Below are 22,795 nucleotides of genomic sequence, written 5' to 3'. Positions count from 1 at the left end.
GACTGGTCTTTGATGGAGTATACGTGGATTAGATTCCAAGTTGGCTCTTAAGTGTAGGTTAATTGTGACCTAGAACAAATATATTTCTTAAAGAACTAGACTATGCTACAATGTCCTAATACTAAAAGCACTTATTATTGCATTTTATTAACAAATGAGTTAATTATTTAAAATGTGATAACTCAGAAATCATCTTTAAATATTCACAGCTTCAGCATCTCTATCATAAACCTGTTATTATTATTTGACGTTAGGTGGGAGAGGCATTCTGGAACTTTCTCATTCAAATGACCTAGGGATAAATAGAAGCTGATTATTTCTTTATTCAAGAGAGAGTAACCAAATAATTGTCCCCGTTGCCTAAACATTTGCAGAGAATGCTGTCCTTCTTATAATATTCTGTTTGCTCCTCTTATAAATCTTCTGTGATTGCAGAAAGATAGTACTTATATTGCATTTACTTGTTTTGCTGAGCTGAATCACTCCTGATTTATTTTTCCTCCCATTCCTACATTTTTCTCTGATTTTACCTCCCCTTATGCCATTTTATTCTCCCCCCCCCCCCATATTTCTTCCTACTTGTATGCCAATAGGAATTTACCCATGCCTGTGCCAATAGGATTTAATTATATTGTCTGACTTTCCAATGAGAAATGGTCTTGATACCAGCCTAGAGGGCAGAAAAAGCCACTTGTGTGTACAGTAAATTGTGCACATTCATTGTCCCTGCTCACAGGAGTCTAATAAAGGCGAGCCATAGCTCACCAACATCCAAGTGAACCTCAGAGAGAGCATAGAGAAAAGGAAATGAAATTGGCAGGTTGTAGAAAACACAGGAAAAACGGGTGTATTTTAGTTCTTCAGTAAATCTTTGACCAAGATCCACTGAATTTCAACCACTCCAGTACAGTTTTTCACAAAAACTGGGGAATTGGAATATACATAGAATTTCTCAGGCTCTTGTTTTTCAGGCTATAAATTATTGTAATAAAATTGGTATATATCATGACATAGTTTGAGGGAATTTTTAATATGTCTTTGCTATTCTAGTATGATCATTCAACAAGAATGTAATGGTAGGTTGCCATAAAAAGTAGTATATAAATAAAATGTTGATGATCATGGTAAAAATCCCCCTAAAAACCATCAAAATAGAAATGTTTTCTGGTAAGCTTCTTAAGTAGTTATAACAATTTTCATAGCTATTTTAATTTAGTGCCTCTGCCCTTTTTCTTCTACTTTATATAATTAAACTTGCATGTAATAAACATCAAAAAGATAAACCTCATGTAGCAGGGGGAAAACACTAATGTATTGTTAAAAATCTTTGCCACTACAGAATTCTATCAAAATGCAATTATTTGAAAACATAAGATAGTGGTATTTTTTGTGAAGTCCATGTCTGTATTTCAGAATAATGTTGAAGTGGCACAAAATAAGTGTCAAGGGAAATCTAGGAAATTTACTTGAAATAAATAAAAATATAAGAATAAAAGAAAGGCTCTATTTCTTATCCTTGATATTTACTGCAGTGGATTTATTGCCCAACTGAGAAAATATAGATTATTTTATTTCTGTGTAGTTGGCTCTCAAATGAGCACTTTTAGAAGCTGGACATTCAAGTATTACTAGAGTTATGCTATTTATAGAAGCCGTTGACACAGCAGTTGCTAGTTGCTATTCATCTCAGAATATGAATATCCCTTTGGAATGCTACTATAAAGGCAAAACTAGTTCTAAACATAAAGAAGAACGATTAAATTGCCCCAAGTCTGCTTCAAGATATCTTGAAGCATTTACATTACCTCCCTTCAAGTCTTAGCTCTTAGCTAGACATTAAATTAGACTTTAAAGATACAGGCATGTATTTTTGGAGTCTCAGAGCTCCAATTAGAGCCTCAAGTATAGTAGGTGCTCAATGAATATTTATGAAGCTGAATTGGGCACGATGAAATTCAGGCTACAAGGAAAATAAACATTATGGGGAAAATACTATGATAGATCTTAACTAGTTTACAACTTTATCACACGTTATCTCTAATATATTTCCAAGCTTGATCATACTATAGTGACTATAGTGAGGGCATTTTTCAACCTGGCATATGAATAGAAAACTATTTTCTTATTTAGCAATTCAAGGTGGGAGGTGGATGGTTATGTTGGTAATGGGGGCAAAGTGTAGACTGAGAACAGGCCTTTCTCTAAACCACTGGTTCTCAACCTGTGGGTTGCGAACAATGAAAATACATCCTGCATATCAGATATTTACATTACGATTCATAACAGTAGCAAAATTACAGTTGTGAAGTAGCAACAAAAATAATTTTATGGTTGGAGGTCACCACAACATGAGGAACTGTATTAAAGGGTCGTGGCATTAGGAAGGTTGAGAACCACTGCACCCTTTAAGAAATGCATGATTCACCCAAATGAATGAGAACTAACCTTGGTTCTTTAAATTTAAATTTCTTCTATTCTGTTTAACCAAACATTTCTTTTCTCAATTAATAGGTTAATACAACAGACTTTGGTTAAGAATATTGCTATGAATATTAGATAGAAATACTTTTTTATCCTGAGATTAGACATGAAAATGTATATTGTTTAGCTATTGAGGTGAACCCCACCTCTGTGATTTCTCCATATTACTCTTACTGACCCTTTCTTCTATTACAACCCAAAAATTCTACACTTCAATCAAACTAACCTCAAGACTCACTTCCACCAAGTCATCTTTTCTGACTAACTTTATCCCAAATGTCATATTCTGATTTATCTCATAACTGTCTTCTTCCCCACCTTAATTAATAACTCCTCAAAAATAGAGACTGAGTTATTTTTGTTTGTTTCATATTAACCACTGATGTAACACTTTTATGAACACGAAACATTGACATATCATTTAAACTCCACAAGATTTGATTGCTCCATTTCTAAGTGGATTATAAAAACACCTGTTCTGTCTATCTTCATAAAATTTCTATGAGCATAATCATAATAATGGTAATTATAGTTTATTGGGCTCTTATTTGATGATGCTCTCTGTGCTGGCATAGATTATTATCCTTATGAGGTCTGTGTTATCACTTTTCATAGTAAGGCAGCTAAATAAGGATTAGAACCAAGATCCACTGTCTCTGAAGCCCATACTCTTAACTAGTAGTATGCCAAGTAAGGTATAAGAAGGTATTTAATGATATCATGTTCTTATTATTAGTTAAGGTAATTGGCAAATATCATATGCCTGTAAGTTGAATTAAAAATAGATTCAACAAGTGTGGCCAGAGTCCTTCACTTCGTCCCTAAATAATCTCAACCTTAATAGATGATTATAAAAGTGTCACCAGTGTAAAGTCAAGAAAGAAGTTCCAATGTATTTTAATTTTCATATGACTCATTTTAGACTTGTATTCCTTTAGAAAACAATCTTTCCGGAGTTTTTTCAGGGAATGGAACAATTTATGAAGCCATTATCATTTGTTTTTTCCCAAATCTAGATTAACAACACACATTTCAAATTAAAAACCTAGATATGATCACAAGAAAAAATACATTTCATTTTAACTTGAGGATGAAAATTGTGTTTGGGGAGATTTCCAACACATCATCTTATGTGCTTATCAAATTATCTTGACATTCAAGGACATCTTATAGTTTCCTTAATTATAGATTTATTCTCAGAATTTTATAATCTCTAAGAGTTTTTATATTTAATTGGAAAGTGTTCTTTTGATGTCATTTTGATATTTCAAGCCAAGAAAAATCAAGTTTAATAATACCATTGAATGATAATTCTGGGGTAGTTATCAACTCAGTATATATATATCACTTAATTTCTAAGGCAAGCCGAGTATGACTTCAAATTGTAAACTCAGAAAACTTACCACAGTAGTGGTCCTGATGCAGAGCTTATTGGATTTTTCATTACTAGGTTAGCTAAGATTTATCCAGGAGATGTGAGAGGAAAAGTTCACAGGCAAAGAGACCCACTCAAGTCTGCTACACTTACAGAGCATCCAATACTAACTGAACCTGGACCACACACAGGTTCTAGGCTAATTTACTTACATGGGGAATGCAGATTCAGTGAAGACAGTGTTGAATTTGGACATAGTCATGCTGATTCCAAAGTTCTTTTGCGGTATCCATGTGAAAATATCCAGCAGGCCAGTGAGTCTATGAGGCAGGATTTCAGGCTACACACTTCAGGTTGGAAGGTATCTGCATAAGGATGACAATTATCTGAGCCATTTTGGTGGATGAGATCACCACTAAGTATGCAGAGTGAGGAAAAGGAAGGCCTACACTTGAATCCTGATGCTCTTCCAACATTTTATGGCTGAGCAGAAGAAAGTGGCCTACAAAGGGGACCAAAAGATCTTAAAGGTAGGAGCAAAACCAGGGGGTGTTATGGAATCCAAGGGGAATATGTGTTTCAGGATGGAGTGAAGGGTAATGCCAACTAGAATTGCAAGACTATGGAAGGTAAGGATTTGGAAGTGTTCACCCAGTTGATTAAGATGAACATAATTGACATCACTGGTTCTCTCTGTATTAGAAGAATGGTGAAGATCAAGCTCCCATTTTAATGGGTTAAGGAAGGAAAAGTAGAGATGACAAGCAGAAACTACTCTTTTCCAGGTTTGATTGTGAAGAGAGGAGATATGTATGAGTAACTGAAGGAAGCCATAAAGTAAGGGTTGTGTTGTTTTTCTTTCATCAAGATAGGAGAAACTTGAGTTGGTTTATATGCTTATGGTAGAAAGAGAGCTAGAGATGTTATTAGTCATGTAATATTGGGCACATTACTTAACCTCTTTGTGGTTACTTTTACCACCAGTAAAATGGGAAAAATGATAGCAATACTAAAACTAACAACTTTTTACTATCATTAAGAGAATTAAAAGATTATCTGTATAAAAGTCCTTAGATGGGTGCTGATATTTCTTAAGCTCTAAAAAAGTGTTGATCTTATTATTAATGTTGTGATTATTTCACTGATAAATGATAAATCTCCAGGCTAAAACTTCAATATCCTACCACCAATACTTTGCATACAGAGTCTTTTTTCTTCTCTTTCAGTTACAAGGGCACAGATGGTTAATCTCCCCTTGAGCTCTGGACTTCTTCACCTCAGGGTCTCTCTAGAACTTATTTTTATCAATTATCTCCTAAAGGAGGAAGGATGGTGTTTGGGTCAGACCTGTGAGGAGAGTGGAGGATGACAGTTGCAGCCCCACTGGAGAACAGGAACCAGAACTGTTCAGAGCCCAGAGGAAAAATGCCAGGTAGCATAGAGAACCCAGAGGGGGCAAGCAGTCATGAAATGATGATGCATAGCAAATCCAGAATAGAAGGGAACGGATACATTGTGAAGGTTCAAAGAAGATAAGAATACACTACTATATCAGTTATCTATCGCTGTGTAACAAATTACCCCAAAACTTGATGGCTTAATGGCTTAAAAACAACATTTATTGTCCCACAGTTTCTGTGGGCCCCAGAAATTAGTGAGTGGCTTATCTGGATGGTTCTGGCTTGGGGTCTCTCTTAAGGTCACAGTCAAGTCGTCAGTGGGGACTGTGTCATCTGGGGCTACAGGACCCTCTTCTAAGAGGACTCTCTTGCATGGCTGTTGATTAGGAGTTGCTCACCGTGTGGACTTCTCCAAAATGCCGCTTTATTAACATGGCAGCTGCTTCCCCCAGAATAAGTGATCCAAGAGAGAGCTAAGAGGAATCCTTTAATGACCTAGATTTAGAAGTCACATACCATTGCTTCTGTTTTCTTAGAAGTGAGTCACTGAATCCAGCCTAGACTATGGGAAGATTTTCAAAGAATTGGAACATATTTTAAACTTTTCTCACTGATACGTGGTGATTTCTAAGGCACATAATCCCCTTTCTAACCCAAGGGTCATTTCCCACTGCCAGCAGGCCCTGTGTCTGAATAGTACACAGGACAGGACACGGTTCCCCACAGGACAGGACAAAGGGAAGTGAGCCTATTCAAGAGGAAAGGCTGACATGAGAATGATGCACTCACAGCCCACGAGTTGAGCACACTTTCAAAGTGCTGCAGGAATGTGTCATTGTTCTTCCCAGGGATTTTAGTGGGAGTCACAGAGATGAAGTATGTGGGCCCTGTTTGGAGATGGACCCCTGGGTTTGCTGCTTTCTTGTTTGGATTGCTGAGCTGAGAGGCAGCAGCTGGGTTTCAATATGACCCTGCTTTATACCTAGACTTACAGCTGAGCTGTCTGAATAGTATATAACAAACCAGTGTCCCCACTAGCATAGGCCTCTCTGTGATTATAAGGACACACAGTGCCTTTCTTTCTTTTCATTTTATTCTCAGTCCCCATGTTTCTTTAACTCAGACACAGAGGTTGCTTCCCACTCCTCTTCTCTCCCAGAAGCACATGCCTGATCCTAAGAGAACCTCACCACTCCTTTGTTTCTCTCTCTTCAAAGCACAAACCCCATTTTGCTGCCTGCTGGTGCCTGTCCTGACCTCTGTATACTATACTTTCTAGTGGACTCGTCTGGAAATAATCTGAGCAGCTGTCAGAAGGATTTTAATGCTCAGCTAAGCCACTGGCAAAAATGTCCAGCAGCAAAATCATAATTTCCTTTATAAATTTATAATCAGGCTGGGTCCCCTGACTTCCCCCTAAATGTCTCCTGGTCTGTAAAGGAATTTATATGGGGTTTTGAGGAAAGAATGCTAGTGGGGCAAATTTGGCCAAGACACTTCACTTCTCTGAGCCTCTATAGTTTCACCTAAAAAATAAGCATGAAATGGATTAAGCTGTGTGAAAGTGTCTAACTCAGTGCCTGGCATAGTGTGGTCAGCGAGTGCTAATTTTCTTCTTGCCTTAATTAAAATCATAGTGCTATTGGGAGGGAAGGAATGACTCTGTGAACACCACTACCCCCTACCCTGCTACTTGCCTGGGCAATGCTCATGCACACCTCACCAGGTAATAAGACCTAGAATTGCAGAAGACCTATGATTGATGACTCAAAAACCTGACTCAATTCAGTTCAATTTTGTGCAAGAAAGGAGTCACTACCCTTTCATTGTAGAAAGCACCACAAAATAGAAGAGATCCAAGAACATGAGCACACTACTTTTTTTTGTAGCCAGCACACATAGAGGGTCATTGTTCTGCACTAACTTGGGGAAAAAACACAATTGTACTCTTCAACACAGAGTGTTCAGACTCAATTTTAGAGCTAGAAAGCCTTTAGAATTTATAGTCAAGCCATCTACTTTATAGATGAGAAAGCTACCATCCAAAAAGTTTCTTTCACTAAATACATTTTTAATATTTATTTTGAGATATTACCTAGATGTGAGATTATATGTCTCCTCAAGCTGACAGACTCATACTTACCACATTCATTTTCTCAAGACACTCTTAATGAGTAAATGAATGAATTCAAAGACTTGTTAAAAGTCACAAATTAGTAACAAGAGGACCTGGAATTAGAACCCCCATATGACTTCCCATTATGTACTCCTGGGTTCGACCAGAACATTCATGAAAGTAGCTAGGAAAACTCAAGCAGGTCTTAGATCAACCCCCAGGTGATCAGCTCCCAAGTGACCGATTTAAGCCCATTTGGAGAAAATAAATGCAGCACTCTGGCACCAGCACATGAAGGACGTTTCATTTTTCCACAGTGTCTCTGGATCAGTCCCTTCCTGGCAATGACAATGACCTTACAGATGCCTTATATAAGGGATCTTCACCTCTATTACCCCCTTAAACTGCTCCTACTTCATTGCCTCTTTGTTTCAGAGTCAAGGTATATAGGCCTTGGAACCAAAATTTTACCAATCTGTACAATGGATTAATGAGTGAAGAAGTCTCTCATCTACTCTTGAGGTACAAGAAAGAAAGGCAAAATGGCATTGCATAAAGGTATTCTGGCTCATAATACCCGAAGACTACTAAGTGTCTAAATTCCATTTCTAACCAAATTTCCCTTCTGGATCTAGATACTAGTGTATTCACCGATTATAAAAGATCAATTGACATGTAGGCCTTTCAGACATTAATCAGCCTTTCTCAACCCCTATTCCTCATCTGAACTATAAAACACAAAAAATTATTCGAGTGACTCTCTTCTCAGTTCTCTCAACAGTGGTACCTAACTTGGATCATCCTTTATTCTTAGGAGAGAAGGTGATCCATTACATACAGTGGGTGCTGTAGGTCATTAGGGTTTGACTCTCTCAGGAAACACTGGCTGTGAAACACAGTAGAGTAATCTAATATATCTATAAGTCATGAACATGTCAAGATTGTTCTTATGATGCATGTGTAGATGTGCATGTACATACATACACACATATACACATATTTTGATAAAGGCCTCTTTTTATGAGCTCTTAAAAATAAAAGTTGATGTATTACCTCCAATATTTTGTCAGAGATAAAAATTCATTTGTATTTTATGTAATGCAAAGGCATTATTTTTCTCTATTTGAAAAACATAACAAAAAAGGCAGTAAATCTTTTGTAGATATGCAAATTGAAACTCAAACAAAAACAGACTGTTGGGATGTTTGAAATGAAGAACATCAAGTGGATTTTGTAGGCAAGTTGGACCAAAATGCATTCCTCTGAAGTATTCGGGAAGTTATTTCCTTCTTTGTAGTTAATCAACAACTAGTTCTAGAGCATCACCCTCGTAAATGGCCTGGGAGGACATGGCAAAGAAAAAGCACTTTGCATATTTTGCCAACTGATGGCTAATGTTTTTTGCCTTTACTTACATTGCCCCATTGAAATCTCTTGTGTAAAATGAAAGTCTGTGATTTGTCTACCATTTCCTTTTGGTCACCAGTTTGTGATTAGAAAATCACTTTCTAGTTGGTAAAATAAAGCAGAGTTTAAGAAGGAAATTACCCTTATAGATTGCCTAACAAGAGCCAGGCATGGTGCTATGTATTTTACACATAATCTCATCTAAGGTAAGTGGTTTTTTCTTTCCCTCTTAAAGATTGAAAATATGAGACTCAGATTTTTGGAGAACTGGGTTTCTAACAGATTTCCGTGGCTCATACATTCAGAATTGTTCTAGGATTCAGCATATCTTCCTCCAATGATGACTAGAAAATAAATTAGGACATTTTAATTATTTTATATTTATATCCCCTATTCAGCAGACACAATTTTTGTCAAAATATGATCACCTTTCCTTTACCCTATATATAAGATCAAAAGAAATTGGAAGCAGCAAGATGAAGAAAATAAAATGCCTGCATGATACTGTATCCCTGACCTTCTTGTCGTGACTGATTCAAATGTACTAGTATTCCCAAAGAACTGGTGTGCCATGTTCCCCAAGAAAAGAAGGTCAACACTCAGAAAACAGAAGCACCAGTGTCCTTAGAACCCTGTGGTGAAGAAAACAAATACAGAGAATATAGTCTGATGATTTAATCATGTCCTTTTATTCTCAGATTATAGTGAGTACATGAGACAGGCCCAGAATTATTTCCTGCCTGTCTTCATTTGAAAATGTCACTTTCACTGATGGTCTTTAATTAGGTTCTCGGGAATTATAAAACATGTCCTCAAGTCTCAGCTAGAACAAATGTCTGGGTTCACGGTCGTGCAGAGTTGAACTTCTAGAAAATCTACTGTCCCCTCTTCGCGTCTTCTCCTTGGCGTGGAGCCTGCTGTTAGAAAACAGAGAACAGTAACTAAAGCAGTAATGGCGAACCTATGACACGCGTGTCAGAGGTGACACATGAACTCATTTTTTTGATTGATTTTTCTTTGTTAAATGGCACTTAAATATATAAAATAAATATCAAAATATAAGTCTTTGTTTCACTATGGTTGCAAATATCAAAAAATTTCTATATGTGACACGGCACCAGAGTTCAGTTAGGGTTTTTCAAAATGCTGACACGCCGAGCTCAAAAGGTTCGCCATCACTGAACTAAAGCATTTTCTTTTGTCCAAAAGCACCAGGCAGAGGCACTTTAAGAAAAGGAAAAAGTCATTCTGCTAAGCCTCATTCAACCAAGCATTAATATTTATTAACATCCACTCTGATGTAGAATGAATGTTTTATGATCAAAAATGAATAACAACAAAATGGGAATTTCAACCACAAGTGACCTACTCTTCCACTGATGAAGAGCTCAGGATGGAGTTAGCCAGCCATTGTCTCTGTATTTAGGGGGGACTCTCATTCAGTAATGCAGACAAAGAAGTAATTGAATACTGCTCCATGTGATTACTGGAAACAATACTCACAACGTTCTGGGCTTTTATCAAAAACAGCCAACTGAAATGAAGCAATAAATTAATGTTACGTTAATGCTACATAAACAAATAGGACATACATGAAAAGAAACACAGAATATTTCAAAAGCTCAGAATTATACATTTTAACTTTAGATTAGATAAACCCTCAAACAATTCGGAAAAGGGAGACCTTTTTTTTTCTATTTTGAACAAAAGCATGTCTGTCTCAAGTTGTCCTATTCATTCATTCACTATTTATTGAGTAGATTGTGATTGATAGACACATAGAAATGTAAAGTTTCAAAATAAGCATCAAGGTTTAAAAAAAATGACTTGTGTGAGATCTTTACTATTGCAGACTTTCTTTATTTAGTTAGTTTGTAATTTCTTTTAACAAACCACTCAATCTTACTACACCTTTTTTCATGGTGAGTTATTACATATTGAGTAACATCTCACCTTCATAGGTAATGTACGCACTGCACAAAGGCACAGAAATAACGACCCCATGGTTTGTATTTCTGTCCTGTCAATTTCAGTTATTCAGTGCAGGGAAAACGTAATGGCACCATGTGACAGTGAACTTGTTGAGTCTTCATTTTCATGGTCTTGAGAGAAGTTTCTACGTAAGTACTTTAGCAGTAGGTTTTAAACACAAATTGTTTTCATTGTGTGCAGGCAGTGTGGAAAGGGGGACCGAGCATAGATTTGGAATCAGGCAGGCCTGGGTGTGAATTCTGGTTCTATGTGCAGCGAACTCTTAAAAAAATCTACTTTACCTGTTTCTTCATCTACAAAATAAATATAACAGCCTCTACCTTGTCAGATTGTTGCAAGGAACATAGATAATGTAAGTAAAGCAACTAACTCACAATAGGTTTTGCTTTCCTTTTATTTAAAAAATCTGAAAGGCCACACTAAGAATTGTTCTTTTTTAAGTAGTGTAATTCGCCATGAAGTTAAAAGAATGACAACAACAAAAATAGGACAGTGATAATCATTTTGAGCCTGATTCATATTCATCTCATGAGGCAGTTATTTTACATTCAGTGTTTATTTCCACTTAAATAAGGTATTGAATAAGAACAGTGTGGATATGAAATAACAGAATTTCAGATTATTGAATAGGCTTGACAGAAAAATTCACTCCCCCCGACCCCCAGCTTTCACCATTCTCCAGAATCATCATTGCTCTGCTATGTCTACTGGGGTATGCACATGATAGAGAAGAGAAAGAATCAAACAAAAATAACTAAATTGAAAAATTATTTTTAGTTCCTCAACAAATAAAAGATCAACTTCAAAACGAAACAATCCTTCATGTGCCAATTTTTGTGCACAACAGAAGTACAAACTCTAGTTCTGTATGCATCCAGTAAATAAATACATAATTCTTTCAGCATAATCTTGCTTGACATAGAAAATTCACCACAAATCTTGCTTCTATCCCAACCAGTATTAGGAAGAGGAAGTAGACTGTGCTTTCACTGCACCAAAGGATTGGTTTTCCTTCTCTCTCTCTTCTCTCTGCCCATTTCTCCTTTTAAAATGCTGCTTTCTTTTCTCTGACTTCTGCCTCTTCCCTTTGAAATCCTGCAGGTTGTCCGCCCATATCAGACCATGTCCAATCCCATGAGCAAGCTCACTGTTCTCAACAGCATGCATTCCCACTTCATTCTGGCTGACAACGGGACCACCGGGAAATATGGAGCGGAGGTGAAACTCAGGAGACAGCTGGAAAAGCATATTTCGCTCCAGAAGATAAACACAAGTAAGTAGCTACTTTTCCCACTCTCATGCCTCCTCAGAAGTGTGTTGGAAGTGAATAACTTTAAGTACAGCATGCAGAAATACTATGAAAACTTGAGCAAGTTTCGAGAATGGATCATTATGATTTCTACTGGGGCCAGTTGTTAGAATTAGAGGAAGTTGTCTAGAGGAGGACAATTGGGGGCCTAAGGAAGGCTCACACACTTGATTAGCGGACTCCATCTCATTTATCATGCATGAAAAGTTCAGCCCCTTCTGGGGTTTGTGGATGCAGATGAGCTTTTCTCTCCAAACGTTTCCTACATCTTTTACACAAAATATCCTTAAGGAGGAAAGGCACCCTAGGGAAATTGTTTCTATTTATTACACTATTTTTGATAGCTAGAAAAAAGTACTTGGCTTTGATCTTAGCACAGGTATGGCTGTGTGAAGGTATTCCAGGGGAACTGACATTCTCTAAACTAACATCACGTGTAACCATCTTGATGAAACTTCAATTCCGTCTCATATGTATTCATTCATGGTCTCATGATACGTATGTATTTAGATATATGTATACCACATGCTATGTATCCGATGGTTACACTAAAGTTCTCTCTTCCGTATTTCTGTGTTCTATGCTTTATCGTGTACACATTTGTTTTAACTGTGAAGGGTCCATTGTAACGACAGCACTGCTCCCCCGCTCACTCAGTGCCTGGCATTTCCATGTGATAGAGGTATGAAAAGAATCTACTGTCTCTTCTCACAAAATAAAATTCAATTTGTTTTCACAAAGTAACAAGCGAGGCTTCTCGGCAGGCTCAGACTTTGCGGTCATCCATTGTGTGTCCCATCAGGGAAACGTGAATTGAACTGATTGAACTTTCAAAGCCTGCAATTCCAAATAAGAAAAAAGTTCTCTCTGGCTGGATAAGTTCTCAAAAGTTCAGTATAATGTGATTCAACTTGTCCAAATGGCTGTTCTCTTCTCTAGCCTTTTCTCTGCATCTGGGTTATAGCAAGTGGGGTTTCCTTGCTATAACCACCTTTCTCCCAGGACTGGATGTTCAGCTTACGAGACCACAACTTCTTTTTCTTATTTTCTCCTTTCTGGTTTTACTTTTGAGGGACTGCTGCTGTTTAGCCAGTCAACTTTCATACCTTCATCTTTTTCGTAGGGAATTGTAGAACAATAAATTTTGGTGTAGACCTGAAAGGAAAATTGTATTAGTAAACTCTCTTCTATCTAAGAATCCTCAACTGCCCTTGGAAAGGGAAAACATGGTATTATCCTGAAGGAAACATCTTTTGGGGGGGAAAAAAGGAGAAAAGACTAGAAAATGCTATAAAGCACTATAACCAAGGGGTGGTAGGTTTTGTTATCCTAAAATTGAATGTTATTATAATATTCGATAGAATGGATAAATGTTATGTAACTAGTGTTATCTGTTTAAGTTTTTTATAGGCTGTAGCATTACACCCTCAGATTAAAGATGAGAGCCTACCTGGGAGTCACCTGAAAGCTGAAGAGGTGGGAGCAGGGTGGACAAGGAGCAAATTCACTCAAGTTTGGCTCAGTAATGAGACAGAATCTGTCCAGACGAGCCAATCGTGTCATTATGTCAGCCCCTGGTGGCGGCTGAGACAGTCAGTCAGTAGTGTTAGGAGGAGAGGTAGGTGTGATTGGATACATTATACACCAGCTAAGGGGTGCCCACCTGAGTTAAAACCTATCCAGTGCCTCCCAGGCTGCCCAAGGAAAGGATGTTCTATTCTAATTGGTCAGCCCCTAATTTACTCTGCTGATAATTAGACGCTATGCCGTCATACACTATCCCACTCTCCCACAGAAATACTGCCCCCCACCCATCACACTCAGGATGTCCGAATATATACTCGGCATTTCTTCATTAGGTGTCATTCCTCCTCACTGCTTATGAGTGACCTTCATGCCACAGTAACCTTTCAACAAGTCTATTTTCCTACATAATGATAAAATCTTCTGGAGAGTATTTTCCTTAAATATTAAGTGAATCCTGCTCAGGAGACCTTTAAATCCTTTTTGATCAACATGCCAGTTATCTGCAATAGCATGTTACAAGCACAGTGTCTTCCATATGTATACTACGCTGGCCTCTATGATCTCATCTCTCCCCTCCCTCCACTCCTTCCTGCTGCCAACAGTCTGTCCTGAGTATCATCATTGGTCATTGAAGGGCTTTGTTTTTAAAGGAGAATCCTTTCAGATGTGAGCAGTTGCCTGCTTTGGAACACTCTTCCATTTGCAATTTTCTTAACTTCACCTTTAACATGCAAAGCCTCAAACCATTCTGATCATGCGTTTAGTAAACAAGTATTTCTTGAACTCTTATTTTGTACCAGTCATGGTGAAGGTCTAGAATAACAGCAGTAGACAACTCGTTGAGCTTAAGTCAAGAGGGGCAAACAGAGAAATAAGTAAATAAGTAAACAAGTAAATATATGATGCCTGGTAATAAAAAGCACTATTAAGAAAAAATAAAGCAGAAATATATGTGCATGTGGACATGTGTGCACATGTGTGTGTGCATGTATGCATGTGTGTTGGGAGGATAGTGTAGATTAGGTGGTCAGGAATGGCCTTTATGAGGAGGTGATGTGTAAGCAGAGGCCTGAAATCAGGGAGCCAGCCGTGGAAAGAGCATTCTGGAGAGAATTAAAGCAGGGACAAAGGCCCCAGGTGTTCAGTGAAGAGCAAGAAGACCTGTGTAAGGAGTTGGAATTTATTCTAACAGAACTTTGATCTGTTAAGTTACAGGAGCTCCCTTATGGTTTAAAGCAGGGGTCCTCAAACTACGGCCAGCGGGCCACATGCAAATACAAATATTGTATTTGTTCCCGTTTTGTTTTTTTACTTCAAAATAAGATATGTGCAGTGTGCATAGGAATTTGTTCATAGTTGTTGTTTTTAAACTATAGTCCAGCCCTCCAAAGGTCTGAGGGACAGTGAACTGGCCCCCTGTTTAAAAAGTTTGAGGACCCCTGGTTTAAAGGAAGCAACTGCAATAATGGAGAAGAGAGATGGCAGTGGTTTGAATTAGGATGGCAGCAATAGAGGTGGCAAAAAGTGGTTATAGTCAAATATTTTTTTCTTAACTGATCTTTTTTTCATGTAACAAATTTTACATAACCTAAAATTTACCATTTCAACCATTTTAAGTGTAAGTTCAGTGGCATTAAGTACATTTCATTATTGTGCAAAAAATCATGGCTCTCTATCCCCAGAACTTTTTTGTCATCCCCAAGCTGAAACTCTGCACCCATTAAACTCTATCTCCCCATGCCCTCCTCCCCCCAGACCCTGGTAACCACTGTTCTACTTTCTGTCTCCATGAATGTGCCTATTCTAGGTACCTTGTGTAAGTGGAATCATTTTGGTCCTAGGATATATTTTGAAGGTAGAGCTCAAGAGGACTTGCTAATGAATTGAGCATTTGGGGTAAGGAATAGACACATCAAGGATGCTGCATGGTCATCCATAGAGATACCATCGTATTCTTAAAATAATGATACCAGGTTAGAGTCTAATGAGTATGTCTTTACAGAAAAGAAAAGGGAGTTGAGGATAATTCTCAGGGGAATTGGAATGAGGTCTTTAAGAAGGAGGGAAGGGGTGAGATTCAGTGCACACATGAAAATGCGGCCTTAGGTAGAACAGGGATAATTTTATCCTGTGTAGCAGAAGTGAAGACAGGGTATCTGGGTGCAGGTGTGGGCAGGATGGAGCATTTTCTGGTGGGAAGATCAGATGGGTTTTGTAGACCCACTTGATATTTGTGACCAAGAGTTTAAAGTGCCATGAATCATCAGGATTGTGTGTTTTCTCTCCACCCATGTTCAGTTTGAGTAGTAGAATAAGCATAGGGTTGGGTTGAGCACACGCTGGGATTTTGTCAGGCAAGTACAAAAGAGGGAGAGAGAAACTGTATGTACTCTATATACATATATCCAAAGAGTATTATCCTAAGTGTCTATGGATGAAAGCAATGCTGTGGCTGACAGTCATGAGAATATACAATCATTCATCTAAAAGACCAGACTGAGGTACAGAGAGGTGGTTAAGTGAGTTATCAAAAGTGACCCAAACCTTTAGTTTAGCGGTTCTCAACCTGTAGGTCGCGACCCCTTTGGCGGTCGAATGACCCTTTCACAGGGGTCGCCTAAGACCATCCTGCATATCAGATATTTACATTATGATTCATAACAGTAGCAACATTACAGTTATGAAGTAGCAACGAAAATAATTTTATGGTTGGGTCACAACATGAGGAACTGTATTTAAAGGGCCAGAAGGTTGACAACCACTGCTTTAGTTAGTATTGCCAAACATCACATATACTAAGCTTGAACTAAAATAAGCAAAAGTCCATAATAAACAATACCTCCTACTTATTTTATTGATGTTCACATAGTCACACAAGTTGAATCAACTTAGCACATTCCTAAATCCACCTATGTGGATGTGTAAATATATGTGGCCTGGTGCACAAAATTTGTGCACATTAAAAGGGAATTAATTAGAGGAAATATATTAATATTGCTATTTGCCCTTTCTCTATAATAGAAGTGTCAGAGATGAAAGAAAATTAGTAAAATGTATATGAAAATCTCCCTCCTGTCAGAGTCTGGGGCGCCCCGCCCACCTGCATGCGCCTCAAAATCGCACGAGACTCAGACCCAGCTGGCCCTACCCCCGTCAAGCCCTGCCGGGCAGGGGGCTCAGCCTCAGGTCCCCCATCAAGCCCCACTGGGCAGGGGGCACAGCCTCAGGCCCCACACCCCACCATGAGGGCAAGAGTGTGTGAGGGCATGATAACCATTTGCATATTAGTTCTAATTATATATAAATTAGAGGCCTGATGCACAAATTCAAAATAATAAAGGTTTTCTTTCATCTCAAAATAATTTTGAAGGAAATCCAGACATTCATATAATTTCATTATATTTCATTATCATAAATATTAAAGTACCAAAACATTTTTTAACTTGTATTGGCAAAATGTAGGGTAGATTTTAGAAGTATTTCCTTAACTCAGTGACAACATATTGGCAAACATTATCCAAGAACTCTTTAACAATTCTTTCAAAAAATTAAAATTTTATTATTTAATTCTAAAATGTATCCAGAAAATTTGACAATAATCTTTTCAAGTCCTAGTTCTACTCTTAGCAGGCCAAAAGCCATTTAAATATTGCCCAGCAATTCTTTAAAAGGAAGATTAGAAAACCCCCAGATATTGTGGCTTTCTTTCAAGAGTTAAGAGGGAAGAATATAACATTTGGGAAAAGAGAAGACCTTTGTTTATCACCAGTGACAATAAGCTGACAGTGGCAGGGAGACCTGGAAATTCAGATCATCATGGCTGTGACCTTAGACAAATTACCGTATTTCTCTTAGATTTTTGTTTCTGCAACTGTGAACCAGAGACAATATTCCCTCACAGTGTTGTGATTAAATGAGTCAGCGAGTGAAGGATCTGTCCTGTGGCACTTCAGAAAGATTGGGTGCCTTTCTGACTTCGGGGCACTGTGGTCCCCCTGCAGGAAGCCATGTCCCATGTATATATGGCCTGACTGCCATTGGTGCCAACCTGAGACCCAAGCCCTTTCATTCAAAGCCCATCAGAGTCTAGGGTGTTCATCAGAATATCTCTACCACACGTGGAAACTGGCTGATTGTTAAGAAGCCATGCATCCTTGAGTCCAAAGGGGGAAATGAGGCTCACAATTATATTCTGGAACATATCATCCAGCCTCTGCTCACATTACTTATTGAAGTGTGATTGATTTACATTCTCAGTCGTTGCAGCAATAACCAGAAAACTCCTTTGTTTTTTCTGTATTATTGAAAATATATTCTAAACTGTGTTATTCCTCCTGCCTGAGCAAATAGAGAATAATGAGAAAATTTAATCTTTCTTTAGAGATTCAAGCTATCCCCGTGTGTTGGAGTAATCATAACGAATGTCAGTTAGATTTGTTGAGTCTCTACTTGGAGGTGTCAGATCTTGTGCTAAATGTGAATTGGCCAAGAATATATCTTAAAAGCTTAGATTTGGTCCAATATCAGCTTTTTTTTCTTGTAATTTACCACTTTATTCAAAAAGGTGGATAAAATGGGGAAAGAAGACAGGAATCTAGTTTTCTTTGGGCTAAGTTTGATTAAAGTGTTACTCCTTTGTATGTGAATTTTATTTTAGATTTGGCTGAATGCAAATTTTTATTTGGATTACATGTCTAATTATATTGTGAACATCAACTTCGGTTGTAGGATATTTCCTTGTAAGACTAGAATTTTCTGACTTTATCATCTCCCTACTATAAAGTGGAATCTGCGTCAGACTAAATTCATAGTCCAAGGCATCATAGATACAGTAGTTACAGGTATACCTATTTTGTGACATTAATTGATAAGAGTATCTGGTAGGTTTAGATTTCCTTAACCAGTGCTTTTGCTACTGTCAGGATTTTCTTGAAAGAGAATTTGATGTTCTGCTCTTCCTTTGCCCCTTTGTAACAACTGACATTTGAGGAAGCCACCAAGAGTACTTTTCTCTAAAGCAGCAGATTAAAATGGGCTTGGCATTGCTAAATAAACAAGTAGCAGAAATGATTGCAGAATTCACAAAGCATAATTAAATTTGATATTTGAGGATATTGCTATTTAGAGTTTGCTGGAAAGCATGTTTTATTGTTCAGTCCCTAAGCCAACACACCTATTCATTTATGACTGTGTATGTACTCACACAAACTAACAAAAATAATGACAATAATATTGTCTCTCAGCAGTATAAACTATCATTCCTGAGATGTTAAGCCTTATTATGGGAACAAATATTTCCCCATTCCACTGGCTTGTATGATAGATAAGCCCCATAAACATTCTAATGAACAGAGTGAGTCAATAGTGGTAAAGTATAATCGGTTATATGAGATTTTATTTTAAAAAGCTCATGCCCTGACCAGTGTGGCTCAGTTTGTTGGTGCATCATCCCATTCACTGAAAGTTTGAAGGTTCAATTCCTGGTCAAACCTTCAAACCTAGGTTGAAGGTTTGATCCCCAGTTGGGACACATATACGAGGCAACCAATCAATCAATCTCTCTCTCTCTCTCTCTCTCTCTCTCTCTCAGTCCCTTCCTTTTTCTCTAAAAAAAATCTATAAACATATTCTTAGGTGAGGATTCAAAATAATAATAAAATAAAATACTAAGTTCATCTCTGTGAGCTGACACAACTAATTTAAAGCATTTCATTTCAGTGAAATCTCCATAATTAGAAAGAAGTACTCGTGACTGCACCATTTATACCCTAGCTCCCTTACCACCATTTTTTGGTGATAATTCTTAAACATGGCTGTAGTCATCCTCCACCAGGTTGACATTGCCTCCTCTAGGAGACATTTAAAAATATCAGGGGGATTTGGGATTGACACAATTTCAGGTGCTCCTGAATGGCACTGGAGGGGAGGCAGGAATGTTAATATTCTACCACGCGCAGGGCAGTTTCACATGAAGAATCACCTAGCCCAAATGCCAATCATATGCCTTAGGAAACACTGCTCTGACTATGTTTGTTTCCTTGAGTTTTCTCTTTGTTTGTTTTTTTGTTTGTTTTTCCCAAATATTTCTAATAGCTGACTCAGCGGGGCCACGCCTTTCCAAGGTAAAAGACTTGCAGAAGCAGCAGCAGTCGTGAGCCACTGGTGAGATTCAAAACATTTAACAACCTGTGAAGCACAGGCTGGGTGTCAGCCCTAGTATATTTCCTTCAGATCCTCATGTCACTTGCTGTTGGGTAGTTCTGCCTTATGTCTAACTTCGTATGTTCTGAATCTGCACTCTTCTGGGTGAGAACCAAAATCAGTCTATGCTAGAGCTCTCAGTGTATTCAAAACTGTCAGTGGACTTGAGTTGACCTTTCTGCATTATGGCTATAAGGAGCTCTTTTTCATTTGGAGAGAAACACCAACCTGCTTAACAGGCAGAACTGACTCATGAAGTAAATCAGAATTTCCATCTTAGCAGCACCTGTGCTTAGCACCACTGCTTTATACATTCCAGTCTCAGTAACTCTAGAAATGTGCTCAACAGTGGAGCTCCCCCTTGTTGAGGGCTTGCTGCTCAGAGAAATCCTACAGTTCACCATTATTAGCTGATTTGGGGGTATAGGCAGAGGCCCGGAAATGTGGTTACTTTATCTCCTAGAGAGCCTACTCCCTAGAATTCATTGCCCAAGGGATATTTTAATAAATCAAAATTCTAGTAGAATAAAGAGTTCAAAATTGAATACAAAGAGAACTCTAGTTGTTTTTTATCTATACAAAACTGAGAATTATTTTGGAAATAAGGGAGCAAGGCAGTAATATAAATCTTGACTGAATGAATAAATTTATGAGATAAAACACCACAAAGCAATGCTTTTTAAAAATTAATAATCTTTCATTTCTGATATGTGTCTCTCATTTCCCGGGATTGCAGTAGACACCTTTTATGTCTGAGTGTTTTCCTTTTGTTAAATTATGAAGTCAACTTACCCTGGAAATTTGACATAGATTATCTAAAGAGTATCGTTGACATCCTTAATAGATTTACCAACCTCTCTGACACCAAAACTAATATTAATGCACATAATAAGTGCTCAATAAAGAGATGCTGGGTTGGCATGAAAGAAATTTAAGTGATTTGACCCGTCATATTATTATAAGAAATGTGTGAATTTACAGTTTCAAAAAAATTTTTTTAATGTTTTAGCAAGAGGAGCATCGATGAAATAACATAGAGCAGCCAGGAGACTATTTTGAAGGATTATAATCACTTATATATAAATAAATGATATATCATAAGTATATACATATTACTTATCTTTATTCTTATGATTAAGTCAGTCTCATTTCTTTGTATTTATATCAAATACAGAAAGGCCAAGCCTGAAGTGGTCAACTGTAGCACAGAGAGGGAGGCAGATGGCAAAGGGAAGATATAAGGTATGAGCTACATGAAAGTTTCTTTGGAAAGTATTCCATCTTGGAGTAAGCTGGATATCCACACAGGGAGAGTTGTCATAAGGCCATCGGGGCCCTTGCCCGTGGTCAACATTGCAAACCTAGCATGGCACTCTTTCCACTGAGCCTTCATCCAGCTCAGAACCATTTCATTCACTAGAAAAGAGTTTCTGCTGCTGTAATAAAGACTCAACACAATGGGTGCCTAAATGAGATGGGAGTTTCTTTCTCATGCATATGTTATTCTGAACATGAGTGCAGATTTGATGTGATAACCTCACAGTGTTGAGAATTCAAATTCCTTCTTTCTTTCGCTCTGCCCATCTCTGTTTTCACGGATCCATGGGAGCTCACCATTGCCTCTACATTCTGGCCAGAAGGAATCAGGAAAAAACGAACAAGGGGAAATCATAACTCGTCCTTTAAAAGGCACAATAAGAAAGCCATACACACCACTTTGGCTTACATCCTATGTGCCAATATGTGGTCGCATGTTCATACCTAACTAAAAAGGGATTCTAAAATGTAGTCTTTATTCTGGGTAAACACACAGCCAGCTAAATATTTTCTCACTACGAAAGAAGGAAAGAATTGGTCTTGGGGTACAACTAGCAGTTTCACCACCCCTTTTCAGTATAGCATGCCAGATGATTATTAAGAAGTAGCTGGAGTTGGTACAAGATAAAATGTATCTGCCATTCATAAGTAAGACACACCTATATGCTCCAATATCACTGGGAAATCTTGTCCAAAAATAGCTCCTATAGTGTATGCTTCATATCTTGCTCTTCCACTCTTCATCTGTGAGGTTTTTTTAAGTTAACTAACTTGAACGGATCCCTTTAGCCTCAGAATACTTGCATATGCCAGGCTATGCATAATGCATGTACATTCCCTAATGAATCCTTAGCCATGTATTTTGCTGCATGTTATTTGGTAATATTTAAAATTCCAAGATATTAAAAATAAATAGAATAGATTCTATGTTTCTATGACACTGTACTATTAATATTAATGTTTCAAAAATAAATCCTGGAAAAATGTGACCTACATATGACAGTAGAATGGAGATTGGCCTGCTTCTCAAGTCCATCTTAAAACTGAGCTTTGGCCTGTTGGGGAAAAGGACGAGAGACCTATCTTAGGAAATAAGAACAGCCCATCTTCCTACTTTGTTGAGGAACATTTGATGAGACCTGATAAGCAGATGAGCTTTTGGGGAGTTTAAAGCCTTTTTATATACCAATTATCCAATTTGACATTTCTACATGTTAATAATCCCTAAATGATAATTAATAATTTGGCAAAATACAGCTGAAGGGCTCTTGAAACCTCCTGAATGCCAGAACATATACAATTGGGAGTATTCGCTGATGCTGACAGTTATTAAGATTAATTAGTAGAGCTTTTCTTCATAAATGGTGAGTGGTCACCTGTTTTAGAGACTGAGGTACATGTGACACTATTGATTAGGTTTTCTTTTTATTTTAGTTCATGTTATCCAGTGAAACTCAAAAGGCAGAGCCTTAAAAAAAATGGCAGAGTTTTAAGACAGTTGGGGTTTCCCTTCTGTCTAAGGCAGTGCTTGGCAAACTGTGCTTGGCAAACTGTGGCTCGCGAGTCACATGCGGCTCTTCGGCCCCTTGAGTGTGGCTCTTCCACAAAATACCGACTTCTGCTCATGGGCCACAAAGTTTCAATCGCACTGTACGTGCACGCCCTCACGT

At 37.8% G+C, this 22,795-nt stretch overlaps 1 protein-coding gene across 1 annotated transcript in view; it reads left to right on the top strand.

Annotated features, from left to right (window-relative positions):
- The window catches only part of LOC111825544 (transient receptor potential cation channel subfamily M member 3-like), a 35,370-nt gene extending 23,197 nt beyond the window's left edge, over window positions 1-12,173 (top strand). Inside the window, exon 6 of the mRNA XM_023752355.1 lies at window positions 11,873-12,173. Within this exon, the coding sequence (XP_023608123.1) occupies window positions 11,873-12,052 (180 nt within the window). The 3' untranslated portion in view covers window positions 12,053-12,173. The remainder of the gene's footprint in view (window positions 1-11,872) is intronic.
- The last annotated feature ends 10,622 nt before the right edge of the window (window positions 12,174-22,795 follow it).

The sequence above is a fragment of the Myotis lucifugus genome, unplaced genomic scaffold (assembly GCF_000147115.1).
Source record: "Myotis lucifugus unplaced genomic scaffold, Myoluc2.0 scaffold_31, whole genome shotgun sequence".
Lineage (NCBI taxonomy): Eukaryota > Metazoa > Chordata > Mammalia > Chiroptera > Vespertilionidae > Myotis > Myotis lucifugus.
Note: the sequence above shows the minus strand (reverse complement) of the source record. Positions and strands in the feature narration are given on the sequence as shown.